Below are 23,562 nucleotides of genomic sequence, written 5' to 3'. Positions count from 1 at the left end.
GTTTGATAATAATTAACTTAAATATCGGAATATACCTTTACCTTTTGTGTTGTTTAGCATAAAGTTTAAGCATCCAAGAATGTCATAAATGCAACTTTTCAGCATGGAATGCCAAATCCAACGTCAAATAATGGCCGCCATTACGTGTTGACAACGTCGTCTAGTGAACCGTATCACTGAGCGGCGAAATCCTTACTCAGGCGCTTCCGGTTGTCCTACTGGTTCATAACGACGTTCATAGTCTTGAAAAGTCCCAAGATGGATGAAAGCGCTAGACAATGCTTGGTGGAGTCTTACCTTTAGAACTGAGAAGAGAAGAAATGGCAATTAGAGAATTGGCAAAAATTACCTCATCTTTTACAACAGTCCCAATTAAGAAAAAGCTAGAAAACTGGAAAACAGAATCTAATCCAGAAACTTACATCTCTCCAATTGGAAAAATGATACTACAGGCAGATGATATGAAAAAGGAAACATCAATTGAGGTAAATAATATTGAACAGCAATATGAATGTCGTGGCATGTGTGCAATAAGAAGGGCACCGGAGTACTGGACCACATTGGGAAGTTCCAAAACAAGAACCAGTGAACAAGCCATTGAAGGACAAAGACTTATAAAACAACAATTAGAAGAACTTCCTCCAAATACAACAGTGGCATTCACAGATGGCTCATGCATGGGAAATCCTGGGCCTTGTGGTGCAGGAGCCATTATATACAATAATGAAGAGGAGGAAACAATACAGTACCCTGTATCAAACAGAGGATCAATACTACTAGCAGAACTAGTAGCCATTAAACTTGTGCTGGAAAAAATAGACAATTATAATTACCGCAATGTTAAACAACTTAACCTATACTCTGACAGTCAATCGGCCATAGGCATTATAACCTTAAATTGGAAATCAGAAAATTATCACAAAACCATACAAGAAATCAAAAACAGGAAAAAAAAATTGGAACAAAAAGGTTTTATTATCAACATCATTTGGACACCGGGGCACTCTGATATAGAGGGGAATGAACAGGCTGACCGTCTGGCAAAAGCAGCGGCAAAAGAGGCAGATAATAGGGAGGAAATGTCTTCAATCACGACAAAACAAGACATCAAACAAGCGGCGAGAACATCAGTCATTAAAAAATGGAAGACACAATGGGAGTCTAGTGAGGTTGGGAGAAGATTTTTTAATCATCACCCAGATGCATCAAAAAAAATCAAACTCGACTTCCCATCAAAAAAACACTTCAATATACTAAACAGTCTCAGATCAGGATACTCCAAACTAAAGGGGTATCAACATTTCATTAACAGACATGTAGAAGACAACAAATGTACTTGCGGAGAAATAGAATCTGTAGAACATTTTTTATTATCTTGTGACAATTACAGTTTGGATAGAGAAAAACTCCGCCAGTCAATATATTTCATAACAGGAACACTTAATTTAGATTTAGAAGAATTACTTAACACTGAAGCCAGTGCAGACATACAATATGCAGTTTCCGAGTTTATAGACGATACTCAAAGATTTGATCATTGTTTGTATAAATCAGTATCAACAGCGCCTACCTAAATTAAAGTGAAAGTACAAAGAGAAAATACAAACGTGATTAATGTATACAAACGCGCAAGTGACCAAAGTACATATGAGAAAATCAGTGTCAAGATGACGCATACTAAAGACTAAAGACAATGCTGCTTTTAAAACTCTTTTTGTGTATTTAATTTTTAATATATAATTCTGTACACCGCTTGAAAAGAAACTTTTTTTGTATATATATATATATATAAGTACGTCTGAGCCAGTGACAACTCTACAACAGATTTATCCATCCGATCACCAGCAGTGATGGTGATACATGGCTGTGTACATTATGTATATACAACTCGTCTAAACAGCAACCCAACAATGTTAGATCTGTAAATTTGCTTTCGCAAAATTTTTGGTTCTTCCCTCGCCGGGATTCGAACCCATGCTACTGAGATATCGTGACACCAAATCGCCTGCACTGTAGCCGTCCCGCTAGACCACACGACCACCTGGGCTTCATAAAAATGAAGCTTTCGGTGGCCGGGTGTTACCTTTCCACGTCAGTTTTAATCTAGCGTCGTACTACAGTACATGATATATAAGGCATGAAGATGTTATTTTTACAGATCAGCTAAATTATCTATAATAAAGGATCCTACAAATTAATGTAAGATACAGTCTCAGAAAATAATTATATTTATAAGTACGTCTGAGCCAGTGACAACTCTACAACAGATTTATCCATATGTTTTGTAACATTAAGCCCCAATAGCTATCTTGTATCGAAAAAGTTGTTACCCATTTGTTTCATGTGTTTTATTATTTAATTTTGCCATTTTGTTAGGGACTTTCCGTTTTGAATTTTCCTCGGAGTTTGGTATTTTTGTGATTTTACTTTTTGCATGTCATAAAATGAGATGTTTATAATTTCAATCTTCCATTAACCAATGTCCAATAGGTTGGCAAGAAAGATTGATCATTCACCTGCTTTATTAAGTTTTGAACATAATAAAGGCGTTTATAACATGTCACTCATACCTACATTAATGAAAGATATTTGAATTATTGGAAAGAGAATGTTTTCTTGATATAAAAACCATTTAAGGATCATAATCTCAGAACATATATGCAACGTAAAGACAATTATATATTAAAAACCTACACTATGTTTGAACCTGGTCAAATAAAGACACGGTTGTTAAATGTTTTGATCGATTAACAGGGAAAAAATCAAGGCAACAGACATGCAAAGATAAGGAAATACAAAAGATTGAAAGGGGTGGATGTGTCGAACAAGACAACGTTCCCTGCTGTGCTTGCATGACCCCTCAGACGCATTCATATTAATTGGAAATGTCACAATATGTACAACTAATAGTCAGACCTGATATGCCTTAAACCACTTAAATTTAGATTTCCAATCTAGTACTAATTTTTCGAAGGATGTGTAGAAAAATCCGTCCGTTCGGAACAAATCTTAACTTTCGTAGCTTTATACATACATTCCTTGATCATTATAGTGCGGTGACTGAAGGCATATTTTTTTGAATTTAATCTCCCCACCGAACACACACCTATATAATATATCATTGGAAAGAGGAAATCGTGTACTATAATAATATGCCTGTCGTCAAGACTTGATATGGTCACATTTTTTTTAAAATTGAGGTCAAAGGTCATATGTAAAAATCTGTGAAAATTTGGGAGGGTATCAATTTTGACATTTTTTTATATTTCTAAACTCTACCTAAATACAAATGATATTGTTTTGGCTTTAGTAATGTTTGTTATTATACATAAACCTTAATCATTGAGATTTTTTTATCAAAAAAAATCATACAACGACGTTTTATAAACAAAACTTCAAAAATCAAGTTTTCAACCTATAAAATGTTTAGAGCACCTTAACCTTATAACAAATTTCAATTTCAGGTAAACATCAAGTGTCATGCAGGACAATACTTTAAAATTATTTTTTAAACCATCATATTGGGTGAGGTATCAAACCAAAGCAATAGAACACTACAGTCAAATATGACCTCAAATTGAATTTGCAGATACTTCAGGTTTTTTTATAGACTACTCGTTGCTTTTGGGGGTTTTTTTTCACGATTATTACTGCTTCCATAGTATTATCTGTTGTTGTGTATTTTACTCTGGTTAAAATCTATTACATTATAGGTTTTGTACCTATATATCCCCCCTTTTTTTCCTTGCAACGTACCACAAACTTCAAAAGTATTCCATATAAAAAAAGAAAATGTGATATGATTGCAAATGAGACATAAATTAACTTACAATTATAGGTCCCGTACGGGCTTCAACAATGAGTAAAATTCATACGGCATAGTCTTCAATTCCCGAAATAAATAATGTAAAACAAACGAAAAATCTAACGGCCCGATTAATGTACAAAATAAATAAGAAACAAAAAAAAAAAACTGCATTACCATCTCGTGACTTGAAACTGACACATACAGAATGTGGCCGGTTTAAACCTTTTTAAGGGTGCACCAACACTCCCCTAACCTGGGTGTACCAGTGCAACAAGCTTTATACCAAATCAACCGTTATCTTCATCATCTTCATTTTCATCAGCCGTCACAAGACATGTTTTAATATTTCTACTCATTTCACTCATGGCCACATGTCTGCACAAGGTTCTGCTCACAGCAAACACGTTATTTTGAGGTTTTCTTTACAAGTATAGACAAGGTATTGTAGGAAGTCCGAAGACATTTGTTCCTAAAAAAGTACCAGCTTCAAACCATCCCTATCAATTCATCCAAGATTTAACAGAGATTAAAAGGGGGTTTAGGAAGGTGTGATGAAATCCATATGCGTGTCTGCAAAGATGCTGAGGAACCATTATACGAGATGTACACACTATCTTTAGTTAGCTCAATTTCATGGTTGGCAATACATTAGATAGCGTCGCACTTTACTTTAAGAAGCATAAAGTCCATTGGCATTCAATGGTTCAACAAGGTGTTTTGAACCAAACTCATGGTACATTTGTAAAGCCAATCCTAAATAAAAAAGAGTAAAACAAAATTGGCCACACACACAATTGACTTAACAATTTCTTAGCATTTACGCAATTTCTCTGGTGCCATTTCCTGAGAATAGTCTTGGCTGTATACAGTTTCATTGAGTAACTATAAAATGAATTGCAATAAATACGAAGGCATTGACTGAATTGAAGAAGGAAGAGACAATTCATCCGAAGTTGGGTATTCTTCTTTAGAGTTTCGATGTCTTTTCTAAGTATACTTGCAGCGGAATGAAATATCTGTCCGTTATTTGTGTCTATAACCGTTGACATTGAGATTTTGAGGTCAGTTTTCAATTGCCTAGCAGCTGATATTGCATCTCAAATAGTTATTTTGCTACTATATATTATGTTATATTTGCCTTGAACTTGTTGTTTGACAAATGAATTTCTAGAAAAATCAATAAGTTTAGACCGCATGTTAAGTAGAATATTTTAAATTAGAGTAGATCTATATTTATCAAGTAACGGTGTCACGAGGAATGACCATTCAATCGTTGTCAATAGCCAAAATAAAATTAGTAAAAGCAGTATCTTGATCTGAGATATCTGCTTCCACGGGTTTGGATTTTTTTTGGTCTTTTGTCGTTTTTAGCAAATGATTTGTAATGCACCAAAAATGACAGAGTGCTTGAAGTTTAAAAGATGGACGGAAAAACTATTTCAATTTTAACTTTGTCTGACACGGATAAAACATTCTTCATACGCTCATCTGATTCAAACTTGCGTAGTTTTTTTGATATTTCTAAAATGTTTTGTTGCAACAAAATGTACAAGCGCTCCAGTTGAACGACTGCATTCTAGAACGCATACAAATACTCGAAACTGTGGGACAACAGTCCGATAATTGTATGTCGTCATTAAAAATCAGATAAGAAGCTTCCTCGCTCTTAAAGGGGGCACAAATATGTTAACTTGTGTAACTTTTGTAGCATGAACGATGGTAAACTGCCTGCACGGAGTTCTTCGAATTAACAGCTATCGCATGAAATCATAGGCACTTGTTTCTGTCAATATGGGGTTTACTATCCATACCCGTACGGATGATTTTTCGTACGGGTATGGATAGTAAACCCATATTGACAGAAACAAGTGCCTTTTCATGAAACATGTTCACCTCATCCAATCTTTTATTCGATGCAGATACAAAAATCGACTTCCCTATATGGTTAAATTGACTCAAAATTCCAGTCGATTTTTTTTTTGCATATTAAGCACTGCATAAAATTGAACGACTTTTTTCTTTTCTTTGGACTTACTGTCCAGAGCAAGTTGCAACGGACTTCGCATATCACGGAATATATACTGAAACTATCCGTCAATTATTTTGATTTTACAATAAGACTTTTCTGACAAAGTATATTTGATGTTTTATAACAAAAAACATAGAATATAAACATATACAAATAAAGTATGTGGCATATATGTGCACTTTAATTGAAAATATGTGTATATAATAGCGAAAAAGGTAGTAATTTCATATATCAGTTGAGAGCAAATTATTGACTAATACACAAAATGTGACGGAAGGCAAGTGATTAAGTTCCGTGTTGAAATTGAAGTTTTTAGTCCATTCTTTTTCCATTGATTTCTTAAGGGTTTTTTTCATATTTTGGTTCCGAAATTTTTATCACTTATTAGTTTTATTGAAATACTATATGCTTAAAATATTATGGGATAATTTTTATTACTGCTATGAAGAAGAAACAAAAGTTTGTGTCTGAATTTGCAATTAAAATTACCTCAATTTTAAACTGTCCAAACTTCGCAAATTTTATAGATTAGAAGAAAATAAAATACTAAATAGAATATTTTGACATATAAAAATGGCTTCAGTAAAAACTATTTCAATTTAATGTGAGAAAACATACACATTTTTTCATTTTGAAAAAGGGGGGTTGAAACTCTCCAATATACTACTAGTCATTAAAATGACTTTTTAGAAAAATGTGACCGTACGAAATTCTGACGACAGGGCAAAAACTAAAGAAGAAATATTTATCTTTAAGTTAAGACCATTTTTAGCCGTGTGTTATTTGGGGAGATTAAACTCGCGATCTAGACGACTTTTTACACTTCTGTCACCGCACTATTATATTGGATTCTAAAGTGAGTTGACACTCTGACATATAAAATGCAATATAAGTATAACCTATTATGGCAGGTATTCAAGAGCTTGTAGCTGCTACCCAGACTTGGTTATACGTCACCAGTGTCTGAGCAGAAAGTTGACGAACCAGGGATATGTCAAAGAAAGTCTCGTCCCTTTTCTACTTTTTCTAAACATGTTCATCACCTAATATATAGATATAAGGATATTTGGTTTGTAGTAGGATTGCAAATTAGGCAACTCTCTATCCAAGTCACAATAAGTAAAAGAAAAAACATTAAAAGTCAAAGTACGGTCTACAACACAGAGCATTGTCTGTCTGTTTGTTTTGTTCACTTATTGTGTCAATATTATGGAATTGTATACGACTGTCGTAGAAGTGAGAGGTACAGCTAGCATTAAAACCAGGTTTGATAAAGAAATAATTCCACTAGTGGTGGAGAGTTTATTCCCCGGGCCAGCCAGTAGTCAGCACTTCTTTATTTTACCTGAACTATCATTGATATTGCCATAATTATAAATTTTCTGTTTACAAAACTTTGAATTTTTGAAGTACTAAGGCTTTTCTAACTCAGGAACATATTGCCTTAGCTGTATTTGGCAAAACAGTTTAAAAAAAGTTTTTTGTCCTCAATGCTTTTCAACTTCATACTTTATTTGGCCTTTTTAACTTTTTTTTAGATTCAAGCGTCACTGATGAGTCTTTTGTATAGGGAACACGCCTTTTTGGCAAATTCAAAATACCAATCCTGGTGTCTTTGATGAGTTTATTTATAGGGAAATAAAATATATCCTATAATGACTCGATCAACTAAATTAAGGGAATCCTATGAAAGTTCCTGATTTCGGTAATGTTACTTTTTCAAAATCAATTTTTTTTCGATTGCAATCTTTTCCCTCTGTATTAGAAATATAATGCTTTAATTCCTTCACCATTATTGTTATGTTTCCATTTGAGTAATGTGAATGAAGATATGAAAACACTAATACCCGGCAAAGGTTCATTTTTATTTGTTCCTGGTAAATATAAATCACAGCAAATGCTAAAAACTTAAAAATCATGTTAACATTGTACTTACATGAAGAAAGTTGATGTGTGAATACATGTAATATATAGATACCGAATGTTTATATATACATAATGGCCTGATAACCATTGCTCAAAGTCTAAATATATACCCCATTCTTGGAAAGTAAAACAGACCTCACGTACTATCGTGTCTGTTGATGCAAATTCCTTGGACTTTGACTAATATCAAGGACAAATAAATGCACTGCCGCAACTACAATTTGATACCTGAAATTACTCCCGTTGTGGGATGGGATTAATGTTGTTGAGTCTTGAGTTTCTATGTTTTGTTTTGTATGCAGCTTTTCGTTTGTTACCTCTATAGATTTTTCGTATTCGTATTGTCATCTGAAAAAGTAGTACTGATTGTAGAGTGCACACTGAAAAAGTAGTACTGATTGTAGAGTGCACACTATCGTCTGCTTTTAAAATCTTCTTGTTTGAACCCGTCTTTGTTTTCTTACTGAATAAACTTAACATATTAAACTAAATTAATCTGTTTAACTAATCAACCAACATTATTAACTTGTTAAACAATGTACTATATAGCATAGACATATCTTAACTTGGTAATCAGATTAATATAGATAGTGTGAAATAAATTTACTCTTACGTACATGAATGACTGTACTTTGTCAGAATATAAATTTGAGAAATGTAATTATTGAGCAAATGATTGTCAATGGACTCAAACTTAGTATTAGAAATTAAAATTACTGTAGCACAGTTGGAAAATTCAAATTTATATAAAAATCAGCCAAATATGACTTTAAATACCATTGCCAAGGGTTTATTACATCCCTTTGTTTTGACATTAAGATAAAGTAGTAGGTTACAATGTACCAAATAAAATTACATGGGCGCAGCCATTTTATGAAGGGAACATGACATAGAGATAAAAATAGATGGCTCTCTGTGATTGGTTGTTATATCTTTTATATATTTTTCTTCTGGAAAGCATTATGAATGGAGTTTCATGCAAGCACAAATTTGTCCTTAAATGTATAGTATGAAGGGCCGGAAATATTTTTTTTATGTTGCTCAAAATTAGGGAAATTTTTCTGCGAAATCGTCAGGTATCGTGAAAAACCCCCAAATTCACCAAGAAAAGCCATGGGACCATATATATTTGAGTGCGGTAAAATCGCAAATAGATATCGAGCTTCAATTAGACAACAGCAGTTTTTCCATAATTAGTTTATTAAAAGCGCCTTTTAAGGAGATAATTGCTAAAAATAGCATTGCCGGCAATGGGGCCACCATTTAGTACTTTATATCCAGTAGTGTACATCAACTTTCCATTGTAGGAATGCAATTTTTCACGAAACTTCATAGTAAATGTGGCACAGTTTTAGCCGTTAATAGAGTCCATATGGGAAATTGCATTATCTAAAAACCTATATATAATTATCGCTTATGATTGCATAAGGACAGTGTTACTTATAAACTGTTTCCATGTATTTTGAATCATTTATCTAATAAAAGCGTTAGTATAAGCATAGATGTAATACCCATGGTATCTGGGTATTACATCTATGGTATAAGACACAAAACAAGAACAATATTTCAACTTTTAAAGAACTACATTTACAACTATTAATATATCAACTTAGACCAAAATATTGTTATATGCCATGGCTTCCTACTTAACCTTTATTTGCATGCCTAACTTTTAAAATTTAAAAGATATTTTAGGTTTTTCAATGTCCAGAATTATATATCACTATAATAGTCCATATACATTATATGTCTGAATGTAGCACATAGAAGATAAAAAGATCGCATGACATCTGTATCTTTCTAAGAACTAAATCATTATTAATTCTTATTTATCTAATAATAAAATTATGTCACGCAAGCAAGATAGCAAAGATGAAATAATTAAAACTCTTCTTGACATTGATCCTTTAGGACAGCGTGGGTTAACAAAGTTCACATTATATAACATCAAATCAAATTAGGATGATCTGATTGTTTTATCATAATAAAAACAAAAGCAAATCTATAACTTATGTTTTAAAGCACACGGCAGTTTTTGTTTTTCGTGTTTTAAACAGTTCGTAATGGTTTTGATTAAGAGTTTTATTTTCAACTGTGAAATAGAGGCAACATTAAAGTCACATTTAGGGGTGATTCGCGACATCCTCACATTATTAAGTCATTTACCTGAAGTGACATCCCGACGGAACCTAAAAACTACACACAAATTTTATTTAAGAACATAATCATGTCAGGTTGATGTGTTTTTGTCAGATGTCTCGGACTTCTTGTTTATTCCCCTTTGATACAGGGTAAAATATTTTACCCTAAATCGCTCACTTTTGTTTTACTTAGAAGATTTCAATAGCAGCTCATAAATAAATCATTTCCAAACTTTGGGCAGATTATAGATTTACTTCTTATGAAACCGAACTAATGCCTATACTAGAAATAAGGCAAAAGTCAGAATCAGCCGAGTCAGTACCAAATTTAGATTCTATTTTTTTCAATATTTACTAACTGATTTGGAATGGAGGTTTGTTGCACTCACATCTCTTATTATGCTTATTTTACTCTTTTGCTGCAACTGTTTGAGGATTTCGTACGTACTTACTATTTTTTTCAATTGTGCTCATTTTACTCTAACGGAGTTTAGCTTCTGTTGCTCGATAGTTAAGTATTGTTGCTGCTGCTGGACGGTTTGCTATTGCGCTGCTGCTCGATTGTTCAATATTGCTGCTGCTTCTAGTTTGGTATTGCTGCTGCTCAAGGATGTGTATATTGCTGCTGTAGATGGTTTCGTATTGGTGCTACTGCTCGATGACAAGAAAACATTGAAACTTTCTTTGATTTTGATACCGTCGAAAAAATAATACAGATCTTATTCTTTTGTCAACTTTATAAATGAATGATTCATTTTAAAGCCTGAATATTTCAGCATTATTTATTTATTTTTTTTTTTTATTAATAACATAACAACATATATATACTTTGTTATACTGGCTAAAATAATGATAACATTTTTTACAACTGATTGTTACAGGCCAAACTGCATGGGGATCTTGGTTTTTCTTCGTGCAAATTACGTGATACGTCTATTAATAGATGAAGACTACAATGAAAGATGTAGCAAGTATACAGGTACAAAGTTAGTGGTAGTCAGTACATGCTTTAAAGTATATGCCAAATGCTGACCATGCCTCTCATTTAAACAACTTGCCATCTTTACAATATTCATATGGAAACTTACTATTGCAGTGTATTTATTTAAAGGTAACTTACTAACCAAAATAAAAAGTTGGGTAAAACACATATTTATAAATAGAAATCGTTATTAACTTCTGGTCTGGAAGGGCAGACATTTTTATATTTCAAATTTATGCCCTGGCGTCTTACACGCCTTCCACCTTTATTCGTATGAATTGATAAATATGTTTAAATGGCATCTGACAAGGTAAGTATTATCAAATATTTCCTATAGATAATTTTCTTACAGATATCTTTTCAAATATTTATCACCTGGGTAAAAAAAAACTATGAATAGAAATTGCTATTTCCTCCTTAGTTGAGGACAAACATTCTCTTATTTTAAAGTTATTATCTGTTAGAAATATTCTATAAATAGAAATTTGTATTTCAATCTGGTTTGATAGTAACCATTTTCATATTTTCAAACATGTCAAAGTAACACATATCTATAAATAGAAATGTTATTTGGTTTGATATCGCAGACATTGTCATATCTGGGTAGAACACACATTTGATGTGTTAAGTTGGCATCTGAAGTGGTGAGTAATGTTTCAAACAATAAATAAATCACATTACATCAAATATTTTTATAGGTGTATATTCGATAACAGAATTGATACCAGCTCAGACATTTACAACATACAAATACAAAAAATAAACAAATACAAAATACAAAGGGACATATTAGAAAATAAGACGGATTTGACCTTATCTGATTTGACATTTGGGTTTTTTTCACCGCTTCTGGATAACTTTATCCAGTCGAGATGCTACACAGTGATTGTGATCGTCAGAAATTACATTCATACATCATGTATATTAACACTGATCATTCGGTGTATCGATAAGAAAATGAGATAATTGATAAGGGAATATGAATGTTTGCAAATGAAACAAATAATCATAAAAGGCCAAAGGACGAATGTTATTTAAGATTGAACATCTTGCTCAATCTTTTTTTTTTGTGCATTGCTGTTTTTTTTTTTCGTGTCTTTTTTCGTTATTTGCAATGGCATTGTAAGTTTGTTTTCAACTTGAGTTTGAATACTTTTTTGTATCTTTGGCCTCTCTTTTGATCACACGGTCTTTAACAATTAGCAAACATAGAACAGTATTTGAAAGCCCTTGGTGACAGCAAAAAGAGACAATTAATCTTGTCTTCGATAGGCACACACCTTATAAGAATGTAACATGTCGTGTGAGCACTCAATCTCCATTATAATATCTGACCACGATGTAAAACAATGGCATGCTTTTGTTTAATGATTTTCAACAATGTATGTTTTGACATTATCAGTTCAAGAGATTTGGGAAAACTCTTTAGAAAAATAGCCTCTCTTTTAAAAGACATCTGAAAATATGCGAACGTAACTTTTGTATGAATCAACAAATTATGTCTTTGAAGGAAAGTAATAGTATCAGTAGTACCTATGTGTATCATAATTCAAACAGACAACATTCAATCATGACTAATGTGCATAAAATAAGCAATTTTCGTTCGCATTCACTACGTTTGACAATATTAACGTCTCCTGCTATGGACGCAGCACTCTTCAATCGATCCAATGCTAAATTTCAAAGTGAAACCAATGATAATTAACTAATACATAAAAATTATCGACCATTATCATATATTACAAAGTAAGACATTGTGAGATCTTATTAGTGGTGCAAAATAACACCAGTTGATTCATTTGTATATATTTTATTTCAGACTAATTTTGATCGAAGTCTGGAGACAGATGCCTTACCAACTGTTGACAGCGCCGATAAAAAACATCTCGTTCGTCTGAAAGGTTTATAATATATATGCACTTAACAAATAACGCACACAAGCATTTTTTATATTAATATATATATATAAAGTCTACTCACCATACTGACATGCAACTGCTCAAACAAAATGGTGTTGTCATTCTTTTTAATCTCAAGCTGTATTCGCTCTTCAGTGTATTACGCGTTCATATGAATTTCGAAGGGATTTCTACAAATTTACCACTGAGCAAATATATGGAAGAATATAAGTAGTTTCAGACAAACTGTCTAATCGGTTATTATTTCTTACAGCCATTGATAATTTTAATAACTTGTCGTGCTGTTTATGACATCCGGAATAAAGTCATATTCGGTTATGTTATAAACCAGGATAAGACAGCAAAAGCGGGCATTGACGAATAGACAATGTCTGTTGTTATCTAAGACACTGATATTCAATTATGGTCAACCAAAGCTTCATGTCGTTCTTTATTTGTCGAAAAGGGATTTTAAAACCTGTCTATCAAATTATTTTATACAATAACTGTTTTTAAAACATCAACTCTGTTTAAAAAAAAAAGACAGGAAAAGTCCTGGAATATCGCATGAATGGATATACATGTATATGAATTAGCTGTTGGAATGATGTAGCATAGAAACAGAGAGTTAACATGGTTACAATTGTAGTTTTCTAGTAGTTTCTGTTTTCCATCACAAGACACAAGATAATATAAAAAGATAGTACCTACTATAGCGCGGTGCAATCGAAATCCAATAAATTCAACAACAATAAAAGTTCTGTTTTCAACCTATACTAGCTGTTGTTTTTCTGATTCATTCTGAATTCATCATATTACCTCTGTTTCCTTCATTTTTATTACGACCGCAGTGTTTACAGTCGTATAACGTTATAACATTGTCAGCGTCGTCGTCGTTGTTGTCGTCTGGAGACATTTAGTTTATATACAATAACGTGAAAAAATGTGTATGTATCTCTATTAGATTGTATCACAAGGTCCCATACCACAAAAGGAAAGTTGGGATTGCTAATATAGGAGTTAATCGTCCTTAGGAATTACAGAACAAAAAGAGGCCAACCACAATAATTTTCTTGTTTCTGGATAATAAATTGTGCATACGTGCATGAATATCTATGCAAGGTTTCATGCATCATTAGAAATGTTGGGATTGGTTTTAAGGGTAATAGGCAAAACTGTCCAGGAATGAGGCCACCAAAACTATGATTTTTCTGTTTCCGAACAATCACTAAAGTGTTAGAATTTGGATCTCTATGACATTGTACCACAAGGTTCAATACCAACGAAAGAACGATGGGAGTAATTTTGAGGATTCGCAATTTCAATAGAGTTTATTGCAAAGTCTTGAATTCTTGGGGTTCTTAAAAACTTTAAAATGCTGTCAGAAACATATGCTGTGTCAAATATCTAATCAAGCTGGACCAAGCTTGAATGTAGTGCCCATCCTTGCCCCAGCTGTCCAGTGTTCGACCTCTTTGGTCGTACGAAACTGTGCGCAATCGGATCATATTTTCGTAAATATATAGAATATTGTAAAAATAAAATAAATATCATTAATAACAGTTTAGAATTGGATTTACTTATAACTATCAAAATACTGTAGGAAAGCCTGCTCTAACTTTTTGCAGCGAGTATAGTAATAACGTGGTCAGTTTGAAAAATAAATCATTCTGTGTTTCCTCATAAAGATGAAAATTTGATCAAAATTTGTGTTTTTTCTCGTTTAGATGCCTTCCAAATTAGATGAGCACTCTTCCATTGAACACTCCAATACTTAAATTACACAAAATGTATCTTGCAGCTTTAATGCCTGAATAATATCAGCAATGGCACTACACATAAAATAATGTGTTAAAGATTCCACTTGATACAATGTTATACAAAAAATATGTTCATTTCAGTTTATAAACTTTTGTTGAAATATAACCTTTCGATCGTAGCATATTTCAGATATCATTTAATGAACTAGTCTTTTTTTCTGTTACATAAAAAATGAAATTAATAATTTACTTTGTCATTTGTTAATTTTTCAATTTAGAAGAACATGAGCAGCATGGTTTTGATCGTTCTGAAACTCATCTAAAACAACCTGTACAAAGTAAGTATTAAACAATGGTAAATTTCTGTTTAAATATTTTACAGCATGATTTTTGCGCATGACAGCAAATATGACTGACAACATTGACGTTAATTGTAATTATTATCTCTTTTATTATCCTCCCAATAATTTCCGAACTATCCATTGTATAATATTTTGTATCCCTTAAATACGATTGAAAATGAAATTATTTGAGTATGTATCATGCACGTAGTATGACTTAAGACAATTTTCTTTCGTTGCAGAATTAAAACTTGCAATAAACCTATTAAATGGACAATAACACAAGATATATGAAAGATTGTTATGATAATTATTAGTTTGTTTTGATTGATAATTTTCTTTATTACAGGGATGTATTAAAAACGATAAAAAAAAATTGTTTGTTTTTAATTGTTTTGTTTGCAGGCGAGCAAGATGTAAGATATAGCGGAACTGAAAACTATGAGAGTCAATCACCTAGTTTAAATTCTGCCCTGACAGAAGACCGACAAACAAATGAAACTACATCTGGTAAACTATTTGGATTTATTTGAAAATAAATAGTAAATTAAAAAAAAAACAGTAAAGGGATTACATTCTTCAGTAGAGTGACATTTATTTAATGAAACAAAACTAATATTACGAAATCGAAAAATGTAAGGAGATAACCAAGAGGTAATTTTTTTTCTAGTCATGACCAACATAAATGAGTGTAATAGAGTCGGAAGATACCAACAGGAACTGAAGTCTCTTTCTGGGATACTTTTGATGTTTGGGTTTGTGTTACTCAATCGGTTTCTGTTTAGTCTTATATTAATTTGAATACCTAGCTTTATTCCGTTAACGTTCTTATGTTGTCTGAAGCATCATTAGTTTACCATAATTATGGCATTAAATATCTATTTTATTCAAACACAGAAGATCAAAGTCGAAGATTATCTAGACTGTCCTTAAATTTAGAAATACCATTGGTGCCGGAAAATATTGATAATTCGAATTTGCCAACCCGATCCACAGACACTGTTTTAACAGGATATAGAGGAAATCCAGCCAATACATGTGGTAATAAGTTAACTCATTTATATGAAATTTCGAAAAACATTAATATTCAATGTTGATTAAGGAGAAACCAATTCATTAACCAGTGTTTCTGTATTGGCGTGATATAATTATATATGTTTCTATTGTTTATTGTTCATTTGTTAGTTAAAACATTTTGATATATTACATAAGCAACACGACGGGTGCCACATGAGGAGCAGGATCTGATTACTCTTCAGGAGCACCTGAGATCACCCCTAGTTTTTGGTGGGGTTCGTGTTGCTTATTCTTTAGTTTTCTATGTTGTGTCATGTGTACTATTGTTTGTCTGTTTGTCTTTTTCATATTTAGCCATGGCGTTGTCAGTTTATTTTCGATTTATGAGTTTGACTGTCCCTCTGGTATCTTTCGTCCCTCTTGTAGTTAATAAATTGAGAAAATTCTTGTTGCAGCTACCTCAGGAAAAATTGACAATGATAACCATTTCATCGTTCTATTTAAACCATTTATGGTGTAGAATTATTCAAATATCCCCCCTCCAGGTTATGGGTAGTTAGAATATCTGATTACATATTATGAAACATGCACTTGTGGTGTGCCTTTACCTTATTACGGTGTGTTGCTTATGAAATATTGTTCACATAATGAGTTGCATTCGAAAATCTATATAAATTTCTTCTTCTATATAGATATTTGCTGTTATTAATTTTTATTAGATTGGTCCAGAATCATGTGTTAGTCCATTGAGTTATTGATTGAATGTTTTCTCAGGATATAGTCTGACACATATTTCAACCGATATGATAAGGAATGATATTTTGGGGAATCTGAAAAAAAAGTGGTTAAAGTGGCCAAAAATAAACAAAGCCAAGTTTTGATCAACCTTGCAATACTCCCTTTTCTAGTAAACAGTAACGAACAAAAATTATCTATTGCATCTAATTGTAAATTGAACAACTCTTTTACAGACAAAAGAATCTCTACATGTTTCATAGAAAAGGTCCATAAAATAAATCAAACACATATATAACTTTAAATAAAAATAGTGAGCTATTGTACATTTCATACAGTTGAAAGACTACATCAATATTTTTACAAAATATATTTTACTTGTTCACTTAGGACCTGGACATTCTGATTCCAATCTATCTCCTTCAAGAAACAACACTGAGAGAATAAGCCGGAAAAACTGGAAAGGTTTGTCATTATATACTTGATATTCACAAATCTATATATATGTTTTTATCTAAAATTAAGTAACTGCAATTCAATCAATATAATTTTTACAATTTAACAATTGCACTATTGCGAGAATTCATCTCATAGTGATAAAAATAAATAATAACTAAAGAATTGTTTCATCCAAAACAAAATATTTGACAGTCCGGTTTATGTTTGACCGAGGGTAAAATATAATTATACGTCAATTTAAGGGCATTTTAAGATTATTTGGGCTGTATTAAGCACTTCTAGCATTGTAGAGTCTGGCATTATTTACTTTTTATTCTAAGCATTTTTTATTACATGATCTGGATTTTGTAAAGCATATTTTCTTTCCAAAAAAAGAGATGGGACGGTATCCAGGGGACTTTAAAAAAACCCGAACGTCGGAGAAGAACTGACAGCGTCATGTTAATTAACTGAATAGGATGAAAAAACGAACAAATTCACAAAAAAACACATAAAAAACTAAGGATTTTGCAAAAGAAATACATCGAGAACTCGTTGTTTTGCCTTTATTGTTAAACGTAGATGACTTTAGGCGTTATTTATCAGACGTCGTTTAAATGTAAGTTTTTTTCTTTGATTCGCTATTTTCTTTTGTAGCAATAAAGATATTTGTTCTTGCCGTAGAACAAACATTTATAAATAACAAAAAATGGCTGCAGTTTTCAGAAGCACTTGGATATGATATGAAAGTCGTTAGGAGGAAGATTGGTAGCAAACCTGATCAGTTCTACAAACTTTTAAATGAATGGTTAGATGTTATGGAAGAAACAAGATGGAATCCAATTCCATATCTAAAATGGGCATTAGAAGAAGTAGAAGAGGTCGACTTGATTGCAAAATTGACAAAAAAGTTTGGCTCAAGTAAATGATATTAGAATATTTGTAATATACCAATTAAATTTTGTGTCCTACATGAATTTTGATGAAAGAATATCTGATATCAAGCTGGTAATATGTTGAATATGAAAATATAGTCATCAAGTCAGGGAAATGGTACATAGTATATAAAAAGAAGATTTGTTATTAGTGCCAATGAGACTACTCTCCATCCAATTCATAATGTGTAAAAAGTAAACAATCAGGTCAAAGTACGGTCTTCAACCCCGAACAGCAAGTAGTTACATGACTTTAAAAAATTATTATTCAGTTATATAAAAAAAAATGTAAATTTTCCTCGGAGTTCAGTGTTTTTGTGATTTAACATTTTTCTATTCTGATAGACATTATCGGTGTTGTTCTATCTTATCAACTGCTTAATAAGAGAAGTATGTAATGACAATTGCACTTAATCACATAAAATATACTGCAACGACACTCACAAAAGAGGAAAATCTTGAAAAAACGAAGGACAGATTCGTCATTGTTTTTAAATTTCAACCAGACATGACGAACTTGATCTTTCATCGCTTTATTGAAAACTCAAATGACGTAAATTTAGTAACAAAACCACAATGATGGGTATGCCAAATATTACAAGAAATCTCTTTCCAAATTATATTATTTATTTAATCAGCAATCAAAACCAACTTCAGGGTTACTGTAACGCATATTAACCACCTTTTTCTTCGGAAGATGCCTGTACGAATCAAGATTAAGGCAGTTGTTTTCTCTTCTTACGTTGCTTGGAAGCGTTTAATTTTGTGAGTTTCAGTGGAATACCCATTTTGAATTTGCATTGGAGCCGGTATTTTTTGTTACACTCCTTTATTCTAGGATTGGAGTAAATCCGGTGGGGATAATATTTTTTTTATTTAGAGAAGTTTAAATCAAATTCCGTCTCGTTATGCACAGATCTTACTACATTAGCAATCAACATTTTAAACGTAACGACTAAAACTAAAAAGTGTAAGGTCTGTATTTTCATTTGACAAACTATTTATAACCATTTGAAAAATTGTCAGAAATTCGGCTTCATACAGGAACCAACAGTGCCCCTATGCTTACAAACTTTTGTATGATAAAAATCTCCAATATTTAATTATTGACTATCCAGAAAGTAATTCGCCGATATTATCACGTATGCAGTGACCTCCAATAAGAGGCCTCACGTTATAACTTCGGTCAGTGCACATCACAGGTGCAAAAGGGAAACCGTGATGATAGAATGTAAACACACGTGATCTTGAGGGCAAATAGAAATAACAGATTTTTAAAGAAGAAATTAAATACAACAAATCATTGTACAACTGTCAATGAATAGTGTAATTAACAAATGGAAACACATGGAAAATATAAAATCAAATGTCATGGCTCTTTCAATCCATTATTGTCACGCTTTCAACTAGCTTTATATTTACAGTTTACCAATGTCACGATCCGGTGATCTTCGGCAACAAACTCGACAGCAAATAAGCTTGCGATCAACAACCACAGAATGCAATATTATTTGTCGATTATAGTTTATAGATATATACTAAACATGCAAGAATTAGTTTAGTATATATGCATGCATTGGTTTAATAATTTCAAAAACATAAACATTTCAGAAAATTCGTTTCATATGACTTTAAGTGTCTACATAGTTAGTTAACCTCGCTGTACATAGAGAATGCTTTTTCAATATCTTGCCTATATCAACCTGTGACTCAAATATAACCCCAACAGCTCTGCTCGATGGATTATATTGGTTGAGGGTTGATACATGTTGTGATATAGAAAAAGCCATGTCATATGCACTTTATTATATACTTAAAATATATGTTTTTGCATGTGAGATGATGTAATTCCTTTTAGGGATTTGATAAAGCCGTTTCGACACTGGCTGATATCGATGATTTGACGTCTTATATGATAAGGGTTTGATAAATATTTTGCAACCATGGCTGATATCGATATCATCTATCATCAAGCTTATTTGATACAGAACGATTGTCATTTATTGTATTAAACATACATTTAATATGTATTTCATACTAAGTTTATAATAAATATTAATGAATACATTTATGCCGATTCAAAATTGTATATCCCAACTGCTTCGATACGATAACAATTAAAAGTTCATCGCATATTACTGAAAAAACTAAACTTGTACAATACAAATAGTATCTTAATTTCTAGTTCCTTTGCAGCACACGAAATAGACGATGAAGACATGGAACGGCTGCAGGAAAAACTAGCTTCTAGAGATTTTAGCATGACAGGTACTATAAAAATTGAATTCGTAGCTAATAGAAATATAGCTACGTTTAGTGAATGGCTTTGAAACATAAGCTTAAATAGAATTTTAGAAATAATCAGCCAAGGAAAATGCCCATTAAAACATATACTACCAGGAAATGCCTTACAAGATGCTTTGTATTTCTTCTTTCCATAATATGTACTGAGTAGTTATATAATTAAGATATACATTTTATGAAAAATTAACTCTTCTTTTAATATTGGCACCTTATTTCTTTCAAAAACTATGAAAAATAACAAGATTTATAAAGTATATTCAAATATGGCTTTTTAAGTAAATGTAATAAAATCATGAAAAAAGACCTAGGGGCTAGCGAGCAAAATTTTTAATTGCACTGCATGAAAAAATTCTGATGATTTGGATATCCAATAAAAATTGAAAACCAGAGAAGTGAACATCCTGAACCTACCAGAACCGGTCGAATCACCAGGTGTAAAACCAGATGAAATATGTCTATTTAAAAAAAAACTTTTTCTAGGTTATTATTCCAGCGCTAAAATGTCCTGTGATGTCGGGGCTCAAATGACCGTATATGCATTTGTTATTTTCGATCAAAAGTCCCACACCTGGCGAGACATTATATGTAACGCATGCAAATTTATCTGTCTGTTATAATTGTAGGGCAAGATTAATTGTTTATGCTTATCTTTGTTTAGCCGGGTGATCTGTCCGTTTAAAAAATGTATTATAAAACTTTGCGTTTCTAAATCTTTTTCAGTGCAGCACAATACACCTGACAGACATACTACTATTCAAGCTAAAATGGTTGTTGTCGGTGATGGCAATGTTGTAGGCGGTAATATATTGCACATATTAAGATTCAAGTTCATATATATATAAAACACTGTTTAGCAAATTTTATGATACAAATATAATTTTATTTGCCCATCATTCGAAATCATAGTTAATGGTTCTGATTATTAATTCAAGTATGCTTCAACAATCTCAATAAATATTGAAGCAGGTGTACATATTCAATCCGCGTAGGTTTATATATTGTCCACGCCGTAATGGTGAAGGTATAAGTTATATTAACATTATGTTAACGTTGACACTTTGAGTACAAGGATATTTCCTTCTGTTTCTTTTTAAATATACTGAGTGCCAATGAAAACGCAACACTTTTGTTTTTCCCAAAAATCTTATAATTTTTATTTTATTTTTATTAGAACTTTGTATAGTTGGTTGAAAATGACTTTTAAGACAACTTTCATCAACTTTACGGTTGAGTGATTTTTGGAACAAATTCGAAGTAAGGGTTATTTTGAACGAACATAAACCGAGTTCACTGCTTTTCAACATACGCAACATTTTCACGATTTTGTCATTTAAAGCTTGGCTAATGTCATGAATTTTCCCGCCCTTATTGTTAGGAAACTGCATTAAACATCTGAGTAAATGCCAGGACTTTCCGACAACCAGCGACATGCAGTTTTGGGCATGATCCAATGAAGCCTTTCACAGCATACAATTACGAGAAGACTGAAGTTGTAGCCTCTTCAATAACCCAAATCATCCACAAATTCAACCAAAATGGATCATTTAATGATAAGCCAAATCCCGGGGTATAAAAAGCAAGAAACGCTCAGCAAGACCGATACATTTGGTCTTTCACATATCCGATATCGACTATGATGGCTGTCCAAATGTCACGAGTGTTCAATGGTGGTCATGGTAGAACCTTTGGAGCAATTTCAGTAAAGCACCATTTGCGCAGAAATTGTTAAAGAGTACCACAGTCTTTCCTTAGTGACATCTAAACGGCCGTCTGGCGTAAATATCGAATTCTGTAGACCAAAAGTCATTCGTTATGTACCAAAAACGTCAATGGTGGTTACACAGACATTTGGCACCCGCCTTGGCTAAAAGTCATGCTTTTCGCCGGATTTTGGTCCGATCGACCAAATTTTGCATCCGATTTGACATGTTTTAGACGATGAAAACCACCTCCAATATCATAAAGTCAGCTTGAGTTTGCTTTGCGGGACAAGTGGAATAACATTTCTCGGAATCACATTAAACGTCCGGGATGATCAATTCCACGGCGCTGTCGAGATTGCGCTGCACCACGGGGTTGTAACATTTTTTGTTAGGACTGTTAGTTGATGATTCGACATTGGATGTTTCGTGTACCTATTGCGCCCGAAAGATGACAATAAAACATTTTTGTTTGATATCGATCTATTGTTAAAATTGTTAATTTTCAAGAACAATTTATTTTGAGAGATTATCATTTCTTATATAAATTTTATTTTTGAAAATCCAAGTGTTGCGTTTTCATTGGCACTCAGTATAACTTTAACTTTAGGATCATCCCAACATAACAGAAAAGAACTGGTTAATATTATTCGACAGAACATTCGTGAATGAAATGTGTAATCCGTGTTTTTTTTTCTCGAAATATCATTAGTATATCCGCAGCAGCCCATTAGAAAGACTTAACAGAATTAAAAACAATTTAACGATATAACGACAACCAATTCTACGACATGCATATACATTATCAAGTAAGCTTAGAAGAATCCTTTGAATGAAGATGTTTGATAATTAATTTGTTTCATTTTTTTTTTTCAGCAACAAAAACAGGAAATAATTGTGACAGAAGAATTGTGAACCAGGATTCGGACGAAAATCTGAGTCAAGATTCTACAAGTAATACTTACGTTATGCAGTGTTATACGATTCGAATAATACGTTATAATTGCCATGTGTTTTATTATAGCTACCATAAATGATTTATCTTCTTACTAAACTGTGTTGTAGCAAATAGTACACTTGAAAATACAAATATATACTCAACTTGTGTTTCATGTTTTGTCAATCAATTTCAACCATAGGTGAATAGGTGAAGATTTTGATACATCCTACCATATAAGCATTTTTAATTTCATTATCATCATCATCATCAGCAGCAGCAGCAGCAACAGTAGCAAATTGAAATATAGATTACACAAAACATGATGTATAAGAAGATTACTTGGGAAACTAAGAGCCGTGTAGTTTCATCTTTAGATTTTTGACAAATGTATTGTCGACTGTTGTTTATCTTTTAGAACAGGATTATTTGGATATTCGTTCGATTGTTATGATATTGTATGTTCCCTTAAAGTTGTCTCAATCATTTTAATAATCACTGATTGAAATACTATTTATCAAGTTGTTTTCACTGATACGTAACTTTTATAACTCACCATGAATGATAAGGTGCATTAAATTTTCCCTCGCCATGCTCGTTTGGATTTCAAC

At 32.3% G+C, this 23,562-nt stretch overlaps 1 protein-coding gene across 3 annotated transcripts in view; it reads left to right on the top strand.

Annotated features, from left to right (window-relative positions):
• The first annotated feature begins 11,090 nt into the window (after window positions 1–11,090).
• LOC143063089 (hemicentin-1-like) overlaps window positions 11,091–23,562 on the top strand; it is a 31,247-nt gene continuing 18,775 nt past the window's right edge. Inside the window, exons 1-10 of one of the 3 annotated variants that reach the window (XM_076235047.1) lie at window positions 11,091–11,196; window positions 12,706–12,787; window positions 14,823–14,882; window positions 15,291–15,395; window positions 15,783–15,926; window positions 17,028–17,102; window positions 17,733–17,996; window positions 20,207–20,278; window positions 21,035–21,112; window positions 22,903–22,968. In XM_076235047.1, coding sequence (XP_076091162.1) covers window positions 11,182–11,196; window positions 12,706–12,787; window positions 14,823–14,882; window positions 15,291–15,395; window positions 15,783–15,926; window positions 17,028–17,102; window positions 17,733–17,996; window positions 20,207–20,278; window positions 21,035–21,112; window positions 22,903–22,968 — 961 coding nt within the window. In that variant the 5' untranslated portion in view covers window positions 11,091–11,181. Of the gene's footprint in view, window positions 11,197–12,705; window positions 12,788–14,822; window positions 14,883–15,290; window positions 15,396–15,782; window positions 15,927–17,027; window positions 17,103–17,732; window positions 17,997–20,206; window positions 20,279–21,034; window positions 21,113–22,890; window positions 22,969–23,562 lie in introns of all 3 variants that reach the window. The other 2 variants (XM_076235046.1, XM_076235048.1) reach the window with 2 other exon arrangements.

The sequence above is a fragment of the Mytilus galloprovincialis genome, chromosome 2, assembly GCF_965363235.1.
Source record: "Mytilus galloprovincialis chromosome 2, xbMytGall1.hap1.1, whole genome shotgun sequence".
Taxonomy (NCBI): Eukaryota; Metazoa; Mollusca; class Bivalvia; order Mytilida; family Mytilidae; genus Mytilus; species Mytilus galloprovincialis.
This window is presented reverse-complemented; position numbering and strand designations above follow the sequence as displayed.